The sequence below is a fragment of the Gymnogyps californianus genome, chromosome 4, assembly GCF_018139145.2.
Source record: "Gymnogyps californianus isolate 813 chromosome 4, ASM1813914v2, whole genome shotgun sequence".
Taxonomy (NCBI): Eukaryota; Metazoa; Chordata; class Aves; order Accipitriformes; family Cathartidae; genus Gymnogyps; species Gymnogyps californianus.
Genome location: NC_059474.1, coordinates 14,727,956 through 14,750,695, shown reverse-complemented (window position 1 = coordinate 14,750,695; position 22,740 = coordinate 14,727,956). Strand labels below are relative to the sequence as shown.

General features: G+C 42.1%; 1 protein-coding gene across 3 annotated transcripts; it reads left to right on the top strand.

Moving 5' to 3' along the window:
- The first annotated feature begins 193 nt into the window (after positions 1-193).
- Positions 194-22,537, top strand: NSG1 (neuronal vesicle trafficking associated 1). Of its 3 annotated transcripts, none has more exons than XM_050895311.1 (5): positions 194-383; positions 993-1,143; positions 4,673-4,789; positions 16,218-16,328; positions 21,699-22,537. In XM_050895311.1, the coding sequence occupies exons 2-5, from the start codon at positions 1,015-1,017 to the stop codon at positions 21,897-21,899; spliced, it is 558 nt and encodes a 185-aa protein (XP_050751268.1). In that variant the 5' UTR covers positions 194-383; positions 993-1,014; the 3' UTR covers positions 21,900-22,537. The 3 variants fall into 3 exon arrangements, with proteins under 3 accessions (XP_050751268.1, XP_050751270.1, XP_050751269.1); XM_050895313.1 differs by having other exon boundaries at positions 990-1,143; XM_050895312.1 differs by lacking the exon at positions 194-383 and adding an exon at positions 388-447.
- The last annotated feature ends 203 nt before the right edge of the window (positions 22,538-22,740 follow it).

The window sequence follows — 22,740 nt, the reverse complement described above, 5'->3', positions numbered from 1 at the left end:
CAGCAGCCGCCGCCGCCCCCCGCACCGTACCGTACCGTACCGTACCGTACGGCACCGTACGGCTCCGCCAGGGGAGGGGCGCGGAGGGCGGCGCGTCCCGTCCCGTCCCGTCCCCCCGCTGCCGCCTCCTCCACCTGCTGCCGCTGCGCCAGTAGCCGGCTGGGGGGAGCCGCCCGCCTCATCCCCGCGGGGCCCCTTTGTGCTGCTGCTCCAGAGCTGCCCTCAGCCAGGCGGCGGCTGCGTCACCGCCCGGGCTCTGCGGCCGCCCAGAGTCAACCCGCGGAGGGAGAGCCGCCGCCTCGCCCCCCGCTCCGCCATTGCTGCGCGGGCCGCGGCGGAACGACGCCTCGCCGCCCCCCGAGGAAGGGCCGGGAGCCGCGGCGGTGAGTGGCGGGGCCGCTGCCTCACACCTCGCCGTCCCTTGCGGAAGGGCCGGGAGCCGCGGCGGTGAGTGGCGGCGGCGCAGCTCGCCGGCCGCGGAGGACCGTTGCCCCTGCTCCTGTGAGGGGAGGCCGGGGAGCGCCATGGCGGGGCGCGGCGGGACAAGGGCGCGGGGTGCCCTGCGGGCGCGGCCCCGCTGCGGGGGGCAGGCAGCGAGGCGAGCCGGGGCTGGGCGGGCGGGGAGATGCGGCGGTGGGGCAGGGGCAGGGGCCACCAGCGGCGCCCTCCCGATCCCGCGGGCTGAGGGGCGATGCCGCAGCGGGGCCGTGGGGAAGTCATCACTCGGATCAGGCTACCGTGTCGGGGATTTTGGGGTGCTTTTGGGTTTTCGGTGTTTTGGGTTTTTTTTAAACTTCGACAATAAAAGCGCTGGCCATCGTTCTTATTTGCCAAAACGCCAAAATATAACCAAGTCACAGCAACCAACACGTAATTTTTTTTTTTTTGCCGTAAGATATTTTGGATTCTCCGGGGGCTGGGGAAAGATCTGGTGCATCCCGAGTTTCTGACATTGAGCATTTCTGTGCGTGTGTGCCTGTGTGTGCCAGCAGAAAATCCCTCTATCCTGGAAGAATGGTGAAACTGGGGAATAATTTCAGCGACAAGAGCACAAAGCAGCCCCTTTTGGAGGATGGATTTGACACCATCCCCCTGATCACACCCCTGGATGTCAATCAGCTCCAGTTCCCACCTCCTGATAAGGTACAGTAGGCTTTAGTTTCCACCCTGGAGAATCACACCCAAATCTCAGGCAAACAACAAAAGAAGAGGTTACGTGTAATGAGCGGCTTAGAAATGTCAAGAAATAGGGGGTGTTTTAAGGCATGCTAGTTCCATCTGGGGGAAAAAACCTAACAGTTAAGCTAATGAAAATCCAGTAGTAGTGATTTGCATTAAAAAGCAGTGGGAAATGTTAGCCATAAGCATACATAGATTTCAGTGCTGCTGTATGACATATATAAACATACAAATGCAAGCTTCTCTATGCTGTGTTGTCATAGCCCTTCCTATTCTGTATCTTTTTTTTTTTTTTTTTTGTATCTGGAAGGTATTGTGTATTCTCTGTGAATGACGTGAATTTTCTCTGTCCAGAAAAAGCTCCCCTAATGGGGGGATAAAGCACTGCTTTATTTCTCTGCAAGATGTGCATGGGCAGACTGGCCACAGAGAGAAAGAACTTCCATGTTCCTTCTGTGCTTCAGTAGGAAATTAATGCTAGCCCCAGACAAGCTGAAATAACAAGATGAGAACAGGCCACTGAGTTTTCTCCTTGGCAACTTATTTGGTTCAAAACCCACCAAACAGGTGATTCAGATGCTCCGTAGCTGGAAGGGGGCAGTCCAATGTGCTGCTCACAGGTTGGAAGGGAAATGTGCATCCTCGATTCCTCATTACATGGCTTCATTACTAAGGATTTAATTTTAAGGATTTAGGAAGGTGATGTGATAGCCTGTAAATACATTTATTCTCCTCACAATAAAGATTTCAGTTAAGAGTTAATACAGGTAAGGCATACAGTAGTAGGATACTTTTTCAGATATTTCAATATTCTGTTCTTTGGTATCCTATTTTAGTAGGATACTTATTTGCACATTTCTCACATGCGCATCTGGCAAAAAAGCTTTGTGGTCTTTGAAAAATGTAAAATTTAGCTGGGAAATGGTCAGTAATATCTTCCTGCTGATTTTTGGTTTTGCCATTGTGTCTTCCATGAGCTCAGTTCTACTTGTAGATAAACTGATAGCCATACCTTCCTCATAGCTCAAAATAATTCACATAATCTTATCTTGGGGTAAAGAATTTTAGCTTGTGAAATTTGCCTCAGTAGAGTGCTGCTTGTGGACAATACAAATGAATTTGTGACCTCCATTTTAATTGGTATCAGCATCATTCTGTGTTGTGTGTGGTGACCAGTTGGCAGGCATAAATGCAATAAGCTGTAACAGCTGTTAAAGAGCCTGAGGGTCCATTTTCTGCCCTCGGTTACGTGGGTGTAAATCTTGTAACTGAGGACAAAATTGCACCCTGAGGCTTTAAAACAAGTTAAGTCTTACTGTGTCTGATACGCCTGCCAACTGGTGACTGGATATAACCGATTACCAAGGACCAACGTCCAAAGGAATTTGTTGTTACTGCACTGCTAAGCAGAAGTCTGAACTAGGGACCTATATGGTAATAGGTTTAACCTGAGCGGAGCCTCTGTAGTGAACCCAGGAGGCTGATTGCTCCTACTAGAATGCAGTGGAACTCCTCCCACCTTCACGGCATTTGCCTTGAGCGAAAGCAAATGTACAGCTAGGCTAGAAGCTTAAATAAAAGAATATTTGATTGGCTTTTCTACTGTTTCCACTGTCTATTTGTATATTAGCTTTGCTTTCCTTTCCTTTTGCAGACATAGAGAGGGAAAAAAAAAAAGCATGTATTCATTGGTCCTACTGGCTTCCTTCTGTAACTGTCTGGTTAGTCATGTCAGTGGGTCTTTACTGGTTGCTACAGACTCAAAGGCAGTAGTAGAGCAACTGATACGGAAAAAAGAAACAGTATTAAGTCAAGATTGACACACAGATCAAGTTCTGAAGTACGAAGGCACTCGTGTATGATGAATAGGAGTACATACTTCATATATCTGTGCTGCTTATTCACTTACAAGGCTCCAGTATGGCAGTGAAGCATAACTTCTTGAACAGTAGTGACTACAGCACTAAGAATTTGATGATTTTGACAGCTTCTAAATTAAAGGGATGAACTGATTTAAATTCATATTTAGGTATGTTAAACAAAAGAAGACATTACATAACCAAGCAGATAGAACTGTACGTTCAGTGTCAGCTGAATGTGATTTGAGTTGCCTGAGATTATGCAACATAAATGGGGGAGGAATAGAAGTAAAATGTTAAAAAGCATTCCAGAAATCTTAAGACAGTTTACTTCCATGATGCTGTTGGGCAGTTGTAAAGTTAAATAGTTAATAATTGCTATCTTATTAATTATAACTGAAAATAGGTAAAGTAGTTTCTAAACCTATGTCCTGCACATAAATGTGTAATGCTGTAGAAGTGTCTAATAAGCTTTGTGGTACTGAGTCTAGGTACAGTTACACATTCTAGATACCATTTCAGGGAAGTGAGGAGAGGGGAACCCAAAGCTTTAATTTCAGTGCCTGGCTACCTGTAAGTGTCACAACCTTAATTTTAGAATAATGTAGTTGCTATTGATACCACGGGCTGTGCTAAAGATAGAATCTGGTTCTAAAAATCTCAGAGTCTAGATATTTATTCTTTGGAACAACAGAGAAAATTGAGCACATCTTAATAGCGCTGTCAGTACGATAAACTGCACCCTATCTTGAGAGTGATACTTTGAAAAAGATCCTGAAAAATTGCAGAAGACTAAAATGAGGCAAATAGGTTAGGTATGTGAAAATTTTGTACAATTAGAATGCCTAGGAGAGCACTAGAGATATGAGTGACGTAATTAATATTTTAGGAATACAGGTAGGGTGCTAAATTGTGTAGCTTGGGGCAGTAGCTCATAGCAAGGAATAAACTGAAGTTAAGGAGCCTTGGGTGTTTCAAGAAATCTCATTAACACAAGGGTTTGTGTGCATCTTGCTGCTTGCAGCTGATAATTCAAAAGTTAGATGTTAAAAATAAAAGTGCCAAGAGCTACAGTCTAGCACATAGTGAATAGCAACTAGATGGGTCATTCCACTTCTTTTAAATTCAAAATCCTGCCTTCAGAGAACATGGCTACTGGTGGAATCATCATCTGCTAGATTTCTATGGGTACTCTTCAATAATGATCTCATCCTGTTGGTCTCCAGTTTGAAATCCTATTAATGGGATCTGAAGTAAATGGAGGTGGCTATTTTCAAACTATACAAAGTGGGAAGTTTCATGATTTGCATTTGAACTAAGTAGATGCTTGCCTAGTATAGCAGCACACTACCACCACAGCTCAAAAAATTGAATGTTTGCGAAACTGTTGCATAACAAGTCTTTCTGGAGGTCCATCAAAACCACTTTGAGAGATAGTTTTGTTGATGATTGCTATGACAGGAAAAATAACTAACAACTTACAGCTTCCAAAGAAGAATTACACAAAGGGGGGGGGGGGGGGAATATTGTGCTAGATGCACTTGTAAGTAGGTAAAAGAAGAGTTAATGAATAAGTAAGATTCTTGTGGCTAGTTTCAGCTGACTGCTTTTTGATTTTTTTTTTTTTTTAAAAGGTTGTGGTCAAAACGAAAACAGAATATGAACCTGATCGCAAGAAGGGAAAGTTCCGTACTCCTAAAATAGCTGAATTCACAATCAGCATCACTGAAGGGGTTTCAGAAAGATTTAAGGTAAGCAGTGCTCTCTGAAGATGTTAATGACTCAGTTGTGTTCACAGAAGTGCTTAAAATCAATTGCTGATCGTAGTCAAAACTGGCTATAACTAACAGAGTCGCTGTTGTGGGTATAGCTGGACATGAGAAAAATAAATTCAATGTTATAATAGTTCAGTATTTAGCAATTAGAGGCAAAAGCAAATCTTGCAGCATTATTGCTTGTAATCCCTCACTGGCAGATGAATGCAGAAGGCACTTCTGTCATCGTGTGGGTTTCAGAATGTGGCTGGCCAGGGTATATATGGGCTGCACGCAGGTAGCTGTCATGGCATGGATAAAGCTCCTGTTAGTGTTGAAGGGCAAGAACCACAAGAGTATTTGTTTTCTTCTTGGCTTCTTATTTTTCAGTCTGGCCAAACCATTCTCTTAAAAGCACTGTCATAGTCCATTATGTATTTTTTTTATAGTTAAATGTATGACTTGGCAGCTCAGGGATGTATACCAGAGCTCTTTGCTATCAGTTTTCTTGGTCCAGTTGTATCTTAGAGCTTGGTGACGACTGTTACTGGCAGATGGCAGTTCAGCAAGAATCTGACTCAGATTTACTCTTTAGTGTCCACACCCCTATTACTCCCTTCAGTAGTCCCAGAAGAAAGCTGAGAGCTTAACTGGTGCAAGGATTGAATTACCTTTCCCCCTTCTCACTGGAGGATGGGTTTTCTTGCTCTGTGTAAGTAAAGCAAAGCAGGAAAGTCAGCACTTCAGCTCATGCTTTCCTACCTATTCTCTTAACAAAGGAAGTCTACAGCTTTTCAGTGCTGTTAATTTGGCATCTTACCCAAGGACGCCAAAGCATTTTTGAACAGTAGGCAACCACACTGTTCACTGCACAAGTACAAATACATTTGGAAAGCCTAACGTTTAGTATGAGGGAAAAGTACAGAGTTTCAGTAAAGATGTGGATTCTCTTTATATTGCACGCTTCTAACATCTGTTTGCATGATAGGAGTTGTAGGGTACACCCAAAGATTCCAGATCTGTTGTTCTAAAAGCTGCCCAGGCCCAAGCCTACCTTCAGCAGTGTATATACAGCTCTCTGTGGAATCAGAGCATGCTAAACAAACAAAGTGAAGGCTCAAGGAGGCATTAGACACTTTCGGCTACATTTGCAAAGGAACTTTGCAGAGTGTTGCCAGGACAGGTTTTAAGTGCAGGTCACCCGCTGGAGTCTTCAGCGATAGTGAAGAACATAGGTTCCCAGTAAGCTGTGTGGGGAACCACCCCAGATAGCTAATAAGAGATATTACGGAGCGTGGCAGGGATTTACTAACGAGGTGAGAAACCTAGTTCCAGTTTTTCTATTCCCTAATTTGGAGCAAGGACGTCCCGTCCCTCAGGGAAAATGCTACGTTCTGACTAACGTTCTGTCTTTCTCCTCCTGGCACGATAGTACCAGTCCTTGAGAGTAATCCCCTTCTTCTCAGGTGAGGGTTTTGTACACTATATTGTTGGGTAAGATGCAGATGGACAGCTCAGAACAAGGAGGACTTATGGCTGGCTGTCTTTTGTGCGTGTCCTAGTCACACTAAGGTGATCTGAAAATGCTTACTACATTGTAGAAGAGAAAGGGAAGAAAGTGTTTAGTTTGAGTACCCTGCTAGGACTTTGGTTCCAAGCAACTGAGCAGAACCTATACCTGAGGAATTTTGCACTTACCTTAGTCCCTACAGCTAGTGGTATTTCATCGCTCGAACATGAAATTGTAGATGAGGAAGGGGTTTGAATATCTTAGTCGCATCTAAATGTTTTGCGCATCGTTTTGTAGATCTGGGTTCTTTCTGTCTTTGTTGGGAGAGCTGAGCAAATGAGACCTCACTGAACAACAAATAAATAGCTTGTCGTGCTGTTGAGTAGTCTTTTCTAATTTGTATAGCTGAACAGTTAGAAGCCTGAGCATTTTTGCGTTGCATTTTTATATACCTTTGGATGGCATACTTAAATATCTTTTAGATATTACTTTATGATGATCACTCTGGGATTAATCTCATACTACAGGGTTGCTAGGTTTTGCTGCTAGGTAACTACTGCATCAGAGAGAGGTTTCAGTAAGATTTGGTGTCTCGGGAATTGCAGGGTGATTCACACTGTGGCTGTAAGTCTAGGCTTCTAAAGAAGAGTGTGGGGGTTGATCAATTAGGAAAATTGTGGTTCAGTTAATTGAAAACAATAGTTTCATGCAGAACATTCAGGTCCTAAAAATGTCCCTTAATCTCTATATAACAGTTTTAGAATTGAATTATGCCGCTTGCAACATTTTAAAGAGAACTGACTGGTTCTCTAGCAGGGATGATTGTCATATTCACCACTCCCAGTAGTAAATATTACATGAATAATTGATGAAATTTCATAAATATGTAGATGAAAAGTACTGATTGTGTGGGGTTTTCTCCTGGGTCTTTATTAATTGTGAACCATCATGTTAACTGCCGCTGTTGATTCTGAGAGAGCAAAAGGACATTTGTTTGAAAATTAAATATTTGCTATAATTATGAAATGCATTATTTAACTGGTGGGATATTGACTTTGGTGTGTGTTCATGAAAAAAGCTTCAGATGCTGTTTTAATGACTTTAATATTGTACATCACCGATGCATAAGCTTGCCACAAGACACAGCCCAAATGTTGTGCTAAAAATAAAAAAAGTCAGTCATATTTACAAATAATTCACATGTGTGTTCTAAGATGTACTTGTTAAATAAGGACAAAGCAGATTGCATTTTTGGGATTCAGCAGTGCAGATCATCTAAAGCTGTTCTTCTTGAGAAATTATACATTATAACAAATGAAGCAACTCCAACATGTGCATATGTCATGTAGATCATTTGGTGTTTTAGCAGCTGGGTGAATAAGAAATTATAAAACTTATTTTCTTCATTCAATCCACATTACCACAGTTATTACAACAGAGCTGAGAATGTTTACAAAGAAAACTGCAAGTGTAATTTTCCTGTGTGAAGCCACATTCTGAATTCAAATCATAATCTGTCAGAAGAATGTGAAGGCTTCCTGATTCTGAGAACCCTGTGGTCTTAATTTAGTTTTATGGCACTAACCACACCAAGGAAGATGTGATTTTTCACTGAAGATTATTTTTCATTGAGATACAGAAATCTTGCTTTTGTTCTTTGAACAGTGTAGGCTAATGTGGGGAGTTGGTCCTCCACATCTGGAAAGCAACTTTGAACGAGGCAGATTTTTCTCTCCTGTAAATTGAATGCTGTACAGAATAACACAAGAAGGCTGGAAATGTCATTTCAAAGAAGTCTTATGAATTAGGACATAGGAGGAAGCTATTGCAGGAGAAAATTGATGGTATCAGTTACCCAAGGCCAAACCTTTGCCTCCCCTGTTGACAGAGCAGCATTTTTACAAACTCCAGTTGGATTTTGTAGTGGGATGTCTGTTCTGGCACTCATTGAATTGGGCTACAATTGGCAGTTGTGCACAAACACACCAATTTAAAAAAATGTCTGTTGTATCAAAGCATGAGATTTTTTTCTGTCTTTGGGGAAACTTGAATAAAGAACATTCAGAAGTATTTTGAAAGCAAACACTTATGTTTCCCAATAAATTTCAAGCCCTTAAATAAACCCAGGCTGTGGTATGCCTTCAGCCATTTGGTTCTATTCAAAGGCAATTCAATTCTTCAGACTTTATCTTTGACATCTCTACATACATCTAACTGCAGAGCCAAAGCCTCAAGCTTATTTCTGTGGTAAGACCATATGGTGCAAGCCATGTACTATCAAGTAGCAAGCAGTTGTTGAAATGTCTGCATGGGGTTATGGAAGAGGAGTCGAGACTTCCTTTCAAAATCAGTTCTCGCAGTTTTACCTGGTCATTTTAAGGCTGAAAAAATGTATGCAACATATATTTAAATATTCTGGTTTTGATCTGTCTTAAAGGGCACATCTTCTCTTTGCTCCCACTTAAAAAGTCTGTTAGGTGCGTGAGATGTCAGCTGATTCCTGTACAGGATATCACTTCCTTAAGTATATTCTGTGTCTGTCACTTAGTGCTGGAAGAGTGACAGGTACTTACGGCCATGAGTAGTTCTGTTTTCTTCAGTAGAACTACTCACAGGGTTAAAGTTGCTCACAAGTGTTCGGCAGGCTTTGAATTTTTCCGTTATTACTTCAAGCAAGAAAAATAAAGGAGATTCTTTCAATGTAACCGCTATTTTAAAACGATTGATGTAAGTAAAGGCACTGCATGGCAACTGTCATTTTTCCATTTTTTTTAAATGTTTGATAATTCTCTGATATGACAGTGACAATCCTCCTGCTAAATTTTTGGCTAAAAGGAATTTTTTTACAGTCAGAGCTGGAAGATTTAAGTGAAGTGGATGCCTAACAGCAGCTCCCCTGCTCTAAGTCAGGTGTCCTCTGCCATTGTATCCGTTAGAAATCCTTTTCTTGGAGCAGAACCAGCGACACTGTAACAGTGACCTGTTCGACTACAGATGTTCTGTAGTAACCTTTTCCAGCCTTTCTCCTGGCCTCAGTAGTATCTTGTGGGTTTGTATGGGAAGGTAACAAGGTTCCTCCGTTCCCCTCAGGGCCACAGGATTTCTTGAACTGCTTCCTCAGATCTCTGTAGTTAAGAAACTAATACATAGTGCCATGTGATGGAGGATGATGGGAACACTGTTACGAACAGCTGTGTTAAGCCACAGTGCTAGATTCTCAACGCCACTGCCTTGTTACCTGTTTTTGTTAAGCCACAGTGCTAGACTCTTAAGGCCACTACCTTGTTAATCTGTTTTTGTCTAACAGTATCTCCCTCAGGCTTCATTAATCAACTCCCTTGCAGGCTGGTTCTGTTGTCTTGCACTGTCGCTGTTAATAAGCACTGGGTCTGTAGCTTCTTTTCAGTTACTGGCCTTCATGAATCTGCCTTTCTTGCTGCTGCTCCCAGTCATCTCCAGGTAAGCATCCAAGCCAGTTCTCTCTTCCTTTTTGTCATCTCTTTTTGAGAAGGACAGTCTTTTGATTTCTCGTGCTTTTTCTGTACAGTCTACCCCAAAACTATCATCCTCTTTGAGCACAAGGCTTTGATGGGAATGTTCCGGTGAAGAAGTTGAGTTTAATAGATAGAGAGGAGTCATATAGCTGAAACGTGACATGTGATGTTAGAAATACTCTTCTGAAATGAGGCATCTGGTTGACTTTTGAGTCACCAGTCATCTTTTATATGTATTTATATTCCCATAGCAAGTATGGGAAATTGTACTAAGTTGTTCTGTATAATTTGGATTGCTCTGTAAATGAATACGAGTCAAATGTTGCATGTATAGATGTGAATGTTCCTTTTTTCTTTCATGTTGCCATTTACTTCAAATTGAACATTTCTTAATCCTTAAGTGCATTGTTTCAGACGCATTTTTCATGTAAACTTATTGGGACAGGCCCAGGTAATAGCAAACAAGAATACAATTTTGGAAAAGCAGGAATGTTAGGCGAAGTGGAGAGCCAATTTCAGTGTTCTCTGATGCGCTGGTAGAGGGCATTGTGCAGCTGGAGTTGCAGGATTTTAGTGGAGAGAGGTGAAATGGAGGTCACGGCCATTTGCAGGGAAGTCAGTGTGATGTTTTACAAATTTTAGTCTGTGGGATGTAGCCAGATGCAATCTATTGTAATTACAGTCTGCCTGCCTAAAATTCTCTTGTAGTTTAAATTGGATAGTAATAATCTTAATTTCCTGTCCTAAATGGTTGTACAGAGTTGCTGTATTTCATCCCAGAGGGCTTTGCATTTCACTGGTGAGCAAAGCATAAATTGGTTGTAAATCACTTCATATGTAAGGTGCTCTATATATGTATGTCTTCACTCTTTTTGTTTGGTACTAGCACCAAGTCTGTGCCTAGCACTTTACAGACAAATCAGAATTGAAAGTTGTATTCCCAAGAGGCTGCAATTGAAATAGATAATGCATAGATGTAGAGATGAGATGTGACCAAGTGCCAGTGATTGAGCAGTGAAAATAACTGCATGTCTTGTTAGCTCCACTTCAGTTCCACTCTTGTAATAACAGGAATGCTCCTAGGTGGGTTTGTGTGCTGAAAGGTGCATGACGGAAGGAGAAGCATGAAGGAAGGCAGTGCAAAGCAGCACAGTAAGAGTGGGTTAATGAAAGAATTTCAGGCAAGAGGAGGAGGCATGACGAGAAGGGTGGAGGTGAAGGCAGAGGAAAAAATGGCACCCAGGCTTTAGTGGGACAGTGGGATATAGGCAAAATGGAAGGAGATAGAGCTAAGAGGAACAAAAGGGGCAGACTTATGCATGCCTTGAAACATGGCTTGTAATTTGTTCAGAAAGGGACAGGAGCCAGGAAGGGCTGTGAAGAGAAGCAGGCACAGTTGGTGCAATTGATGAATTTTGCTGTAATATTCCAGCTTGATTAAAAAGGGAGCACAATAAACGTTAGCGAAGTGAGGAAGGAGGAGACTGCAGTAGCCAGACAGAGAAAATACAGCTTGCAGTGTCTTGCAGCTGTAGCAAAGTACGATGGACTGATTGGGAAGATGTAGCACATCTTGATGGTAAGAGCTGTTTACATGTTAGTGTAGCTGTCAGATCTGGTGAGTTCCATTTGTTCGACTAAATGCTTACAGAGTCTGAAGACAGGTTTTTTTGCTGTGGGTACACTTAGTTCATTCATTAGTCATCTCTCATTTTGATTACTGTAATAGCTTCTGGCTAGACGTTGTCCTTCTTTTGCTCTTCACTTACAATCTATTCAAAAATCTGCCACATACATAATACCTTGTCATCTTTTCTGTTCACTTAGTTTTGCTGCCAGATCCCCTTAAATACGACTTTAAAGGACACTCTCAAGATGAAAACAAAACCACACTTTGAGTTCCTAGTTAAAAGAAATGGTTGTTTATGCTATCTTGTAGTTATTTCATAAAAAGTATTTTAAAAGCCCATCACTTGTGTGGTGTGACAGTCACCTTGGAGTTCTGCAGGATGTACATGGCAGTGAATGATCATAGTAATTCGAAAGACTTGTGCTCCCACTGTGTGGGGTCCTGCACTCAGCCAGCTGGCTACCACAAAGAGAAGAGATTCCAGATTTCCTTCCAGAAGAGAGGGAGTGGTGTTTGCACGTGCATTGCATCCTCTCCTACCTTGAACAGAGGAAGAGGGCAAGTTGCTGCTAGTGCCTCGGTAGGAAGAAGACAATAACTTTCCTTTAGTTTACAGTGAGTGTGCAAAGTTGCTGTGGAAGAAAGCAATAAAATGACAGCTTTGGAAGTTCTTGTGGTCTGAAGAGCAGCTTGTTGCCTTCCCTCTTTCCATGCTTTTATTTCTGAAAGGCGTCTAGGAGGAGAGGGCTCAGAAGGCGAGGCAGAGAGGTAGAGTCGCACTGTGTTACTGGCGGGGGAGAGAAGCTGACTGCCTCAGGTTCAGAAGTGAACCTGGGGATCTGACAATTGTGGACCATCAGTGGTGGGTTATTATGATAGTGAAAGAAGATGGCTATTAGAAGGAAGAGAAGGATTTTCAGCTTATAAGGGAGGAGTGGATTGGATTAACAGGTGATTGCGATCACCTTGGAATCCAGCGATGGATTTCTTTGCATGTGTGTCGTTTGCATGTGTGACTGTCCTTTACTTAAATAGCAGTTACTTGTATCCTGAAGGATGGCAAGAGAAGAGAGCTTCTCTTCTAATAGGAAGGAGACAAGAGCTTACTTGATTAGGGATTTGCAAATGGAGTGCGATTGCAAATTATTGGAGATAATGAGAGTAAAAATTTACATGTTAGTACCAAAATTATTAACGTTAGGAAATACACTAAGAGAGAAAGATTCCATGAGAATTATGAACCAGGAGCCCTGAGAGCTCTTCCTGATGGCTTACTGTGTGGCAAGGGAAGAACCGTGCTGGACGTGACTTGTACAAGCAGTGAGAACTCACAGCTCCACATAGGTTGCTGAAACAGGTCTTGTTTTTGCTCCATGTCTCAGCAAATGAGCCCTGAGGTTGTGGCTCTGCAACTTGCCAGGCTCCAGCAATCTGCACAACACTGGGCTTTTGACCTCTTTAAAAAAACATAATTACTTTCCGAAACAGTTTCAGAGCCTTGGAGAGAGTGATCCTGCAGTGATTGTGGAAATACAAGTCTTTTTCTATTGTCTAATATTTGGTCTCAACTACAAAATAGCTTGTTAGTTTTACAGTATGGTCCTGAGGCCTCATCTGTATGTCAAAAACGTTACAACTGGGAAATAATGTTATAATTTTACTACTCCCTGCTAGTCAGATGGCCAGGGAATATGGTTAAAATGCTTTGAGATTTGAGAATACTTTTCAAAGCATTTTAAACTGTTTACTCCTATCTGTGGAGGAGACAAACGTGAGGTGAATTGATCCATACCATAGCAATTGTTCTGCTTGGTGTCCATGTCCCATGTCACAGGCCCGTACTCCTAGAGAGAGCAGCCTTTGTCGAAGGCTGTATGGAATATATCTTGTAGGGCATGGGAAGCCTCAGCAATAATCCCATCTGGATTTTATCTTTTCTATCCCCACTTTCTAGTCTCTCTTTTCTCTTTCTTCTCTAAGGGAAAGAGCAGTGACTGTCAGAGCAAAGGAACAGTGTAACATACACTTTGAGTCAGTGGGAAGTGAATGACCCAAAACCTGCAACTTGGACCGGGCCGTGTGTGTGTTGTAGAGCTGCTGGGCTGGGTGAGGAGTGCTCCCTCCTTTCTGGTTCCTCATCTTCCCATGCTGCCCAGCAGCAGCTGGAGCTCAGCAGGGGAAGAAGGCCATGGGCCCATGGGCCCACAGGCAGACAGGGCTGCGGACCTGCGTTGGGGCCCAGGCATGGTTAGGGCCCCTTGGCCGGGTGGGGCAGGTGGACCCTGGGCATCTGCATACGGGTACAGTGTGACACGGGCAGTGTGTGGGACTTAGAGATACCAGCAAGGTGTTAGGGAGGTGGGACAAGGAGCCCCAGGTGGGAACTGCAAGCTCAGGGGAGAAAGGTCAGTTTTTCTAGAGCCTGGAGTGCAAGGAGAATTTTGGGGGGAGAACAGAGAATAAGGCTCGTTACAGTTGTGGGGAGGGGAGAACACTGGAAGATGGGATGCAAGGTTTGGGCCAAGCCAGAGTGTGAAGAGCCTTGTACATGTGTGTGGGTGGGATAGCTGAGGAAACACAGGAAGGGGCCCCAAACAACCATAGAAGAAAAAAGGGAGAGGCCTGATGAAAAACATATGAGAAGGGCTGAGCTAGGGCATAGCTTGGCCAGGAATGGGGGTGGGGTCTGTTGTTCATTATTAAACTGGGCCACAAAGAATGACCAGAAAGGAAAATGCGCTTTATCTCTTGGATTCATGCAGGACATACTGAGACATGGGACATGTGAGCAGAAAATACAAGGTTGGCAAGACAGAGTGATCTATCCATGTTAACCTTTGTGTATGCAAACAAGTAATAAACTTGGGGAAAGACTAGTTGGATTTGAAAATTGATGTCAGTGTGAGGTTTTCCGAGGGTGATTAAGAATATGATTGATTTTTTTTTTTTTTTTGTAATCCAGTGACTGTTCTGAGAAACTGAAGATGTTGCTATTAACCAGAAAGGTCCTTTGCTCCATGTCTCATTTTGATTGGCATTGTTACATTAATATCTACATTTCTTCTGCTAAATTACTTTCTGATCTGCAGTTCTCCCTGCCTCTCCTCTGGCTCTCCTTTTTTTGCTTATTTTCTGTCTAACAAAAATCCTTGGCTTCAGCAGCACACGATACACCCCAACCTTGTTTCAGCCAGGAAGTTTAGCACTCACTGTTGTCTGCCCATGGTGAAGTTGACTTTGCTGGCATGAGAAGTCCCTAAAAGTTCATCTCAGTCCTTCAGTGTACTAGTTCCGCTGCCACACGCAGTTTGCAGTGTTGCCAATCCTATTAGTTCTGGGGTTTATCATAAAGGGAGCGTGTGGTGTTTTTTTTTACCAAGAGGCAAAGCTACAATTTTTTTTGTTGCTTTCTCAAATACCAGATTATTCTTGATTGCGTAATTGACCCTGATGTGCCTCAGTTCTCTTTTTAGGAGGTGTATATAGCTGGCCTACTCGTCTTCCTTTAAAATTTAGATCATATTATACTTTATTTTAATTAATTAATCACATAATCTTGTTTGTTTCTATTACTCTTTCTTATGCTGTAGCACATGCTGGCTTCTTTCTAACTTGCCAAAAAATAAAGCTGAACCACTCTTACTCTGTAATCTCCTTGAGCTATTCATTTGTCTATCAGTAGAAGCTTTAGAATAATAAAAATGCACATCTGGGACACTCTCCCAGGTAATGAATGCTATTTGCTCAGCTCACACCTTCCACAAAAACGTGTCTGAATTAGGGAGCTTTGCAGTGTAACTGGTAGGCCAAAATCTTGTGCTTTCTCTTGTCAATAGGTGAGGTAATTCTAGAGGTAGTTCTGTGTCCTGTCTCACCTAAAAGGCTGCCAGTCTTCAGCTGCTTGGAATTTATTCCTGGGAAAGGTTAGCTTGATACTGACACTGACTTCAGATTCAACTTAAGGTGCGTCTTGGATTTTCCTCCAGCCCAAATTCAGGACCAAAGGGGTACTTAAGGACATGGTGAAAAGTCAGTGCTGTGTAATGCAGTCTGTAAAGGCTTCTCTGGGAGCACTGTGGAAAGAGTTGCAACAGAACTTCTCGAGGCTAGCCCGATGTTGAACATGGTGTATTCCCTTATGGATCTGGCAGTGAACTACTCCTGTACAGTCTCTGTGTGATGAAGTACTGTTTCAACCTATAAATTAAGGAGCATTGAGCAACCAAGCATGCAGACTACTGGTGTAAACTATCCATATGTTCACAGCAGGTGCAAGAAACTCGCATCCTAACAAGAGAGGGCAGACACTACTTTCTCCTTGCCCTGCTAAGAGTCACCTTTGTATTATCTGGATGACACCTGTGCTAACTTACTGTCACCTGACTCTGTTCTTGCACAGGCACAGGGAAAACAAACATGCTTGCCAGCTGACATAAACTAGATTTACACTTGCATCATCCAAATACTGAAAAAGCAGCAGACCCAAGCTGCTTCGATGTGTCCTTCTGGCCTCATGTGTGCACTGAACAGAAATGCAACGAAAAAAGCCTTGCAGTACAGAGGCAACGGGCCACTGACCAGATCATCCGCTTTCTTCTCCGAGAAGGGGGAGATAGAAGCACTTAAGTGCTGTTTCCCTGTTCTCCCTCAATAATTAAGAAGCTGTTTTTATCCTTTGCTTGATTTTACTGTAAAGTGCGTTCATAGCTAGCTTCTGTTGCCTACAGTAACAAACAGCAATATAATAAGCAGTGCATTACTAACATAAGCATGTTTTATTTTTCTTTACAGGTAACTGTGCTGGTCCTTTTTGCCCTTGCGTTCTTAACATGTGTTGTATTTCTGGTAGTCTACAAGGTTTACAAGTATGATCATACCTGTCCAGAAGGATTTGTTTTCAAGGTAAATTGTGTACACAGTCTAGAAAAATAAGAGAGTATGTAATATTCTCTGTGTTGTTTTCTGCATAACTTTGATTAAGTCATGCTGTATTGCATAGAAATTTGTGTTTGTTTTCATAGGTTAGTGTGCTTCCTGCTATGTGTTTTTCTGCTTAATTTATAATTGAGGTTGTACTATTGCACAGTTTTCACGATGTTATTTTGCTAATGCTTTGAAATTTGCTTTTGCTAATGCATTGAAAATATAGCAAAAGACCCAACACCAGTGTCCTTCAAACATACTTCATCTGCAGTTGTCTGCACAAAGCCGTCATTTATTGGGTCATATGGTTTAATGTTGGATGTTCCTCCAAATTCATGTATCTTAGGAAAGACAAGAATGATAAAACCTGGAGGAAAAAAAAAAGACTCTGGAATATGTGTCAAAGAAACAGTAGAGTGATGTTCTCATTAAGAGTAGCAGAGTTACCTTAGGGTTATTTTTGTAGAAAGAATTTCTTGTTCTAGAACAGTGACCTCCGAGCCCTACTGCCACAGGCCAAAAGTGATGCCAAAAAAGGGAAAACACATTTATTGGAAAAAATACTGGTGCTAACCAAAAGGGAGGCTGAGGCTCACTTCGTTCGTGCGAGATGTTAGTGCTGGCTCCTCAGCTATGACCTGGGCTGAAAGTCAGAAAGGTAATGTTGATTTCTCAGTTGTAAATTTAGCAGGGTTGAACTTGGCTGTAATTAGATAAGAAAAGTAGCGGTGATGATGGCATTCTTCCCTCTAATTTTTTAAGAATATTTAGTCATGTAATGAATCAAATGGGTACCTAGTATGATCTTCAGAAGGATTTAAGAAGGAATGGCTGCCTCAGCACTCCTTTGATGATCCTGTTCAGGACTTTTGATACTGTCACTTCAGGCATATAAATATCTTACAAGAATCTAGTCCAAAGTTATAATCAGTGATGCCCTGCTGGATTAACTTAGCTCCAAGCATTCAGTTTCAGGTTACTGCTTTCCCTTGGTTCAACTGTGGTTAGAGTATTTGGCTGTAACTCAGGAGATCCAGCTTTTGGTTCTGCTGTTGTTTTTTTGTGTTGTCGCAGACAAGCACTGAAACCCTGCTGTGCTCATGTCTCATGGGACGATAGCCTTTTTTTCCTAAGCCTTCTCTTGGCTTTGAGCGATTTGGGATATGGACTGTATGTTCCTACTGAGCCTATCGTGATGTGATCCTGACTTGACAGGAATGGCCAGTTACGTGCTCCTGTCATAAGTCTAGTAACAGTCTGCTGCTTCTGCTTCCTTTCATATCATGTTGTCCCTTCCTTTGAGTTGCAGCCTTCTGGCTTCTTTTGTCCTTTCTTCCTAGTGTCACAAACATTTAAGGGGAGAACAGTTTCTTAGCTATATTTCAGTTACACTGTGAACAGAATCTTGTTGGGTTTCTCTCCTTAGGACCCTGTGTGTGAAACAGAAGTTACGCAGAACATCCCATAGCTCATGCTTTGTTTTTAAGATGCAGCACATACTGCGCTACTATTACTGTCTCCAGTGTTGGGTTTTGTGGAGGCTGTTTCCTAGCTGCTTGATGGCATAATGCCAGGAGACACAGCATCTTTGGACACGTAACTCTTAAAGAGTTTTACAGGATAAACACGTTAGCAAATGACACAAGGCCTGAAACTAGCAGTGTTGACGTGAATTTGTATTTGTTGCCTTTGCATCTTTTTTTGGGAGAGTCCCTAATACGTCATGGCATAGCTTGGCACTGATGTCCTAAGAGAGATGAAGTCTGTCACCTCGTGACCAATGTCTTTGTGGACTGGCTTTGTGCTTCAGGTGGGCTCAACAACATTCTCTGGCCTGGATGTCCCAGGCTTTGGATGCTGATGTGATTTCCTGGTTAAGGGCAAAGGTGTCCCCTGCCTCAGGAAGCCTGGTACCATGGGAATCTCTGTATAAAGGCTGAGCTACCACAGCTGTGAGTCAGACTCACTCTTCTCTGCTTTGATGTGCTCATACATGGAGAAGTTCCAAAGGTTTCAATGTTTTTAGTCTTTCTGCTGTCCTACGCATCCAGGGCTTGAAGGTGTGCTTAAAAAGGTGCACATCTTCCTTTGTACAGCAATCTTAAACTGCTTGAGCCTCAATTTTGTGCTTGCTCAAGCTTTCTGATGCAGCCCTGGTACTGCTGTTGTGTAGATCACGCCTCTGAAGCACTCTTTACTGGCTGTTGGTGAGACTCACCAGAGTTTTCCTCAAAGACCTGAGTGCACTTACATCCTGGAGGAATTTCTCCAGGGCTTCAGTATGCTCCATACTGCATCTGTTACCCTTTAGCTTTCATTGCCAAGGCACCTGCGTTCTGTCAGACTCATGGACAGTACCACAAAGTAATTTCAATGCATTAAAGACACAACCATCATCTATTAAGTTTGGAATTACTGACCCAGCAAAGTTAATGTGAGAGAAGATCCTGTTTATAAGTGAATACCACTGGGGTCTTTATGTCAAAGGAACAAAAGGAGTCATCTTAATACAGCCAGATATAGACTGGCAACCAGGATTTTCTCTGGCATCAAAGGCCTTAACCCATAACTAATTTCTGAAATAGAAGGCTTGTGAAAGAAACAAGAGACTGGCAACTCACTCTGGAGCATCCATTTTCTCCTCACAGCCTTCCTTATTACTTCTCTCACCTGGGAACCACAGAAACAAATAAAAAGGATGGAGAGAAATGTTCTGCGTAAGCTGAAGGTCTCTCTCAGGCAAGCGTCAGGATGAGAATCGACACCATTTTTGCATTGTTCAGTCACTCCTGAGTGCTGCATGGCTTGCCTTGATTAGGAGCTAAGGAAAGGGGGCTGTCCTTGGGCAGTACACAAGGAGCAGTGAGTAAAAGGGGAGGTTTTTCGCATCTTTAGAAGCATGAAATCCCAGGAGCAAAAATGCAGTCAAGATGGAAACTCTGCTGTGTGTTTCTTTAGGCTCTTCTGTCAGATGTTGTGCATGTTTGTGACTACAAAAAGTAACATTACTGAGTCATTTTGCCTGTTACAAAGCAAATTGCTTCTAAAAGCAACACAAGATTCTGTGGCATTTTTTTAGACTGGCGGTAATCTTGGCTTGTCTTCAGCACTAGTAATTACATTTGCTTGAATTTCCTTGGCAGATTTCATGAGATCAACGGATTGTGTTCCTTCCCCCGTTTTAAATATTTAGAATTGTGACTACATCGCATGACTGGGTGAAATAATCACTACAAAGATGTCTGTGTCTACGTACTTCTTAGTCATTTTATCACATCAGAAGTAGTGTCAGTTATCCCAGATAAAGCATGGATAATAATTCCAGAAGATGGAATGGTTGATGTAGGTGAACATGTGTATCAAATAGCTCTATTCCAGATTCCTGGATTATTTTTTTTTTAAAACTAGGTCCCAGTCTTGCAGTTGGCGTATACGATGATTATGACCATGGGGAAACCTCCGTTGACTTAAGCAGTGCTGAATAGGCACCAGTGTCTGCTTAGCCAGGGTTAAATCCTGTCTGCTTTGTAGTGCTACTTCAAACAAAACTGTGAGGGAAGATTCGCCCTGGCTGCTAGGTTAACGAAAGAGAACAAATAAACTGAACCTGGGTGGGTGTGGTAACTTCGAGCCCCATTGCGAGTCTGACACACATCGAGGTTTCTGTCACGCAAGCAGGTTAGAACCGATGAGGTGTTAAGTCCGTGGGAGGACTGTTAGTCTTGTGACAGCGAGTGTTCTTTCAGCAGTCAAATTTGCCACAAGATTGTATTCATTGGGGGCAGGCAGGTTCATAAGACTACCTGTAGGCCTGTTGTTTTGGCAAGTCTTGCTTTTTTCTTTCATACCTTTTGATGCTTTTTTCCACTCTTAACATTTTTAGGATGCAAAATTTATATTAAGCCAAGACTGTCTGCTGGATCTTCCCCCAATCATTTTGTGTTTTGTGATTTAAAACATTTGAAACTGTTGTTACTGGTGCTTATTTATGCCACTTCTCGCTCTCCCTCTCTTTTTTTTTTTTTTTTTTTTTTATGACAAGGACAAGAATCAAGCCAAAAGTAAATGTGGACACATTTGAGATACAGGATCTGGTCCTAAATCCAGACATTTTTGCTTGTGTTTTTGTGCTCAGAAATTTCCAACACTAACTTTTGTTTGCCAAGTTCTGTGAGAACAGTAGCAGTTCAAAGTTGCTGTGCTGTAGTATTATAAATTCTAGTCTTCTGGTGCTGGAAGCAGGAAGACCGAAGAGCCTATTTCTTTTTAAACAGTAAGAGTAGAAATGATTAAACTTATTTTTCCTCAAGCTGCAGCTACTCATAGCTTACATTTTAGAGGGTCAATTCAGTTGCCCAGATGACTGCCCAACACTCTGAGGTATCAGGCAAGACTGCCTGGACTGGCAGTTATGGCAGAGGCCCTGCGGAGAGACCCGTGACCTTCTGGAGCAAAACCTGGGGGGGTCACAGGATATGTCTAAGTCCTTTTTTTCTTCAGTGCAACTAGCTGCTTCGTAGGCTTTTACTGCATCATCACTGGAACGGTTGCTAGATGGTACCTGCTAACACACTGCACGTGCACGTTCACGTTGGTTTTTAAGATGACAGCAAAGTTTGGATCCTGCTTAGTATTTAAATCAGGTATTTCACTTTCAAAAGCTCTGAGCATCTAGCAGCTTCTATGTAGTGCTCTTACGCTTCTGGGAAATTAAATAATGTAGTCCCACAGCTAAAGGTAGCTTTTTAAAAGCCTGCTGTTGGCTACATCTTTCTGACAGTCATCAGGAGTGAAGTATTTTGTATGTGTGTGCACACTTGCACATAAGCTTGGCCACCCACAATGTGTTCTCTGTGTGTCTTATTTACTGGGCTATAAAACTGTTCATACTTTGGCACCAATATATCGGTATTAATTTCGGTCCCTGAGACTGACAGCACCGTATTGAAGTGCCTGAAGCTAATCTTAACGGTAGGATGCAGACATCTGTAATTGTAGATGAAACAGCTGGAACTAGGTAGGGAGGAAAAAACCAGCAAAATATGGCTGGAACTAGAGATTGAGTACTTTAAAAAATAATTTCAGACAAGCATGTTTCTTGTATGTTAATTATTCTGGCATATAAACCCAGACTGGTCTTCCTGGCAAATGCACGAGTAGTTTAAGGATCGCAGGGAAGAACATTTTGAACACAGTAGGGCAACACTGTAGTTAATTGCTGGATGTTGCTGCTTGACTCACAGAAAGTGAATGTTGGCTTAGACTAAAAGGAAATGGAAAAAAAACCTAACCTACTTTTGGTGTGTGTGGGGCTGTATCTGTAATCTAAGTGATGGATTTCCTTTTCAGAATAATCAATGCATTCCAGCTGGGTTGGAAAACTACTACTCTGAACAAGACTCCAGTGCTCGAGGGAAATTTTACACAGTCATAAACCACTACAATCTGGCCAAACAAACCATCACGCGCTCAGTGTCCCCGTGGATGACAGTACTGTCAGAAGAGAAACTATCTGAACAGGAGACTGAAGCTGCTGAGAAATCAGCTTAGTATGATAAGCTAATTATTAACACTGTCATTGAAGGTAACTAAGGGACTTTAAGGAACTTTTCATTAAATATAATTATGGATAATTTAGAGGTTACTCATGTTTATGGTGCAATTGCTTCTGTTTGCTGATACTGCTTTGCAAAAAAAATAAAAACAAAAACTTGCTGCAGAACACTCATGGGCATAAAACAAGGTGCATATCAGCATTGCTTTAGAGCTTTGACACCATTTTCAATGTTAAAAAAAAAAATCCAATGTTAGACATGTTCTTGCAGTTTATTGGATACTGACAGATTTCTTCACTGGATTTTCAGGGCTTAGACCTTAGATAAATCATGTGTTCTGTTGTCTGAACTGCTACTTTATTTATGAATATTTTTTATTCTTTGTCATTTTGCAAACTGAAACACCCCAGCCATAACTAGAGTGATCTCGTTTAGCTGAAAGCTATATTAAATACTTAGTTTTGGCTCAAGCAAGAATGATAGTCAGCATTGATGTCAAGGGCATAATGTAATGACTTGTGTGGAGAAAGAAACTGTCAGGTAGCATTTTTCTTACATTTTCTTTACTGTTGTTTATTTGTAAGTGATAATGAAGTTCTCTGCAACAAGGCATGCTCAATGTTTTATTATTGCTGTCAACAGGATTTAACTGCATTTCCACTGTGGCTTTAGCATCTTGGTAAGGATGTGCACTGAAACACAAACTAGATAGACAGTACGGAAAAACACAGACAGTTTTAGTGATGGCTGTTGAGGATCATGTAAAAAACATACAGTTCAGAATGTTCTAATGAGAAATGACATCATTTGATCATACTTAAAGCCTATTCACAGTA

Excerpts from the sequence above, each read along its gene's own strand:
- NSG1 (XM_050895311.1), top strand. The coding sequence starts at position 1,015 with ATGGTGAAACTGGGGAATAATTTCAGCGACAAGAGCACAAAGCAGCCC. Across the intron at positions 4,790-16,217 it reads GGGTTTCAGAAAGATTTAAG|GTAACTGTGCTGGTCCTTTT; the intron begins GTAAGCAGTGCT and ends TTTTCTTTACAG. Across the intron at positions 16,329-21,698 it reads CAGAAGGATTTGTTTTCAAG|AATAATCAATGCATTCCAGC; the intron begins GTAAATTGTGTA and ends TTTCCTTTTCAG.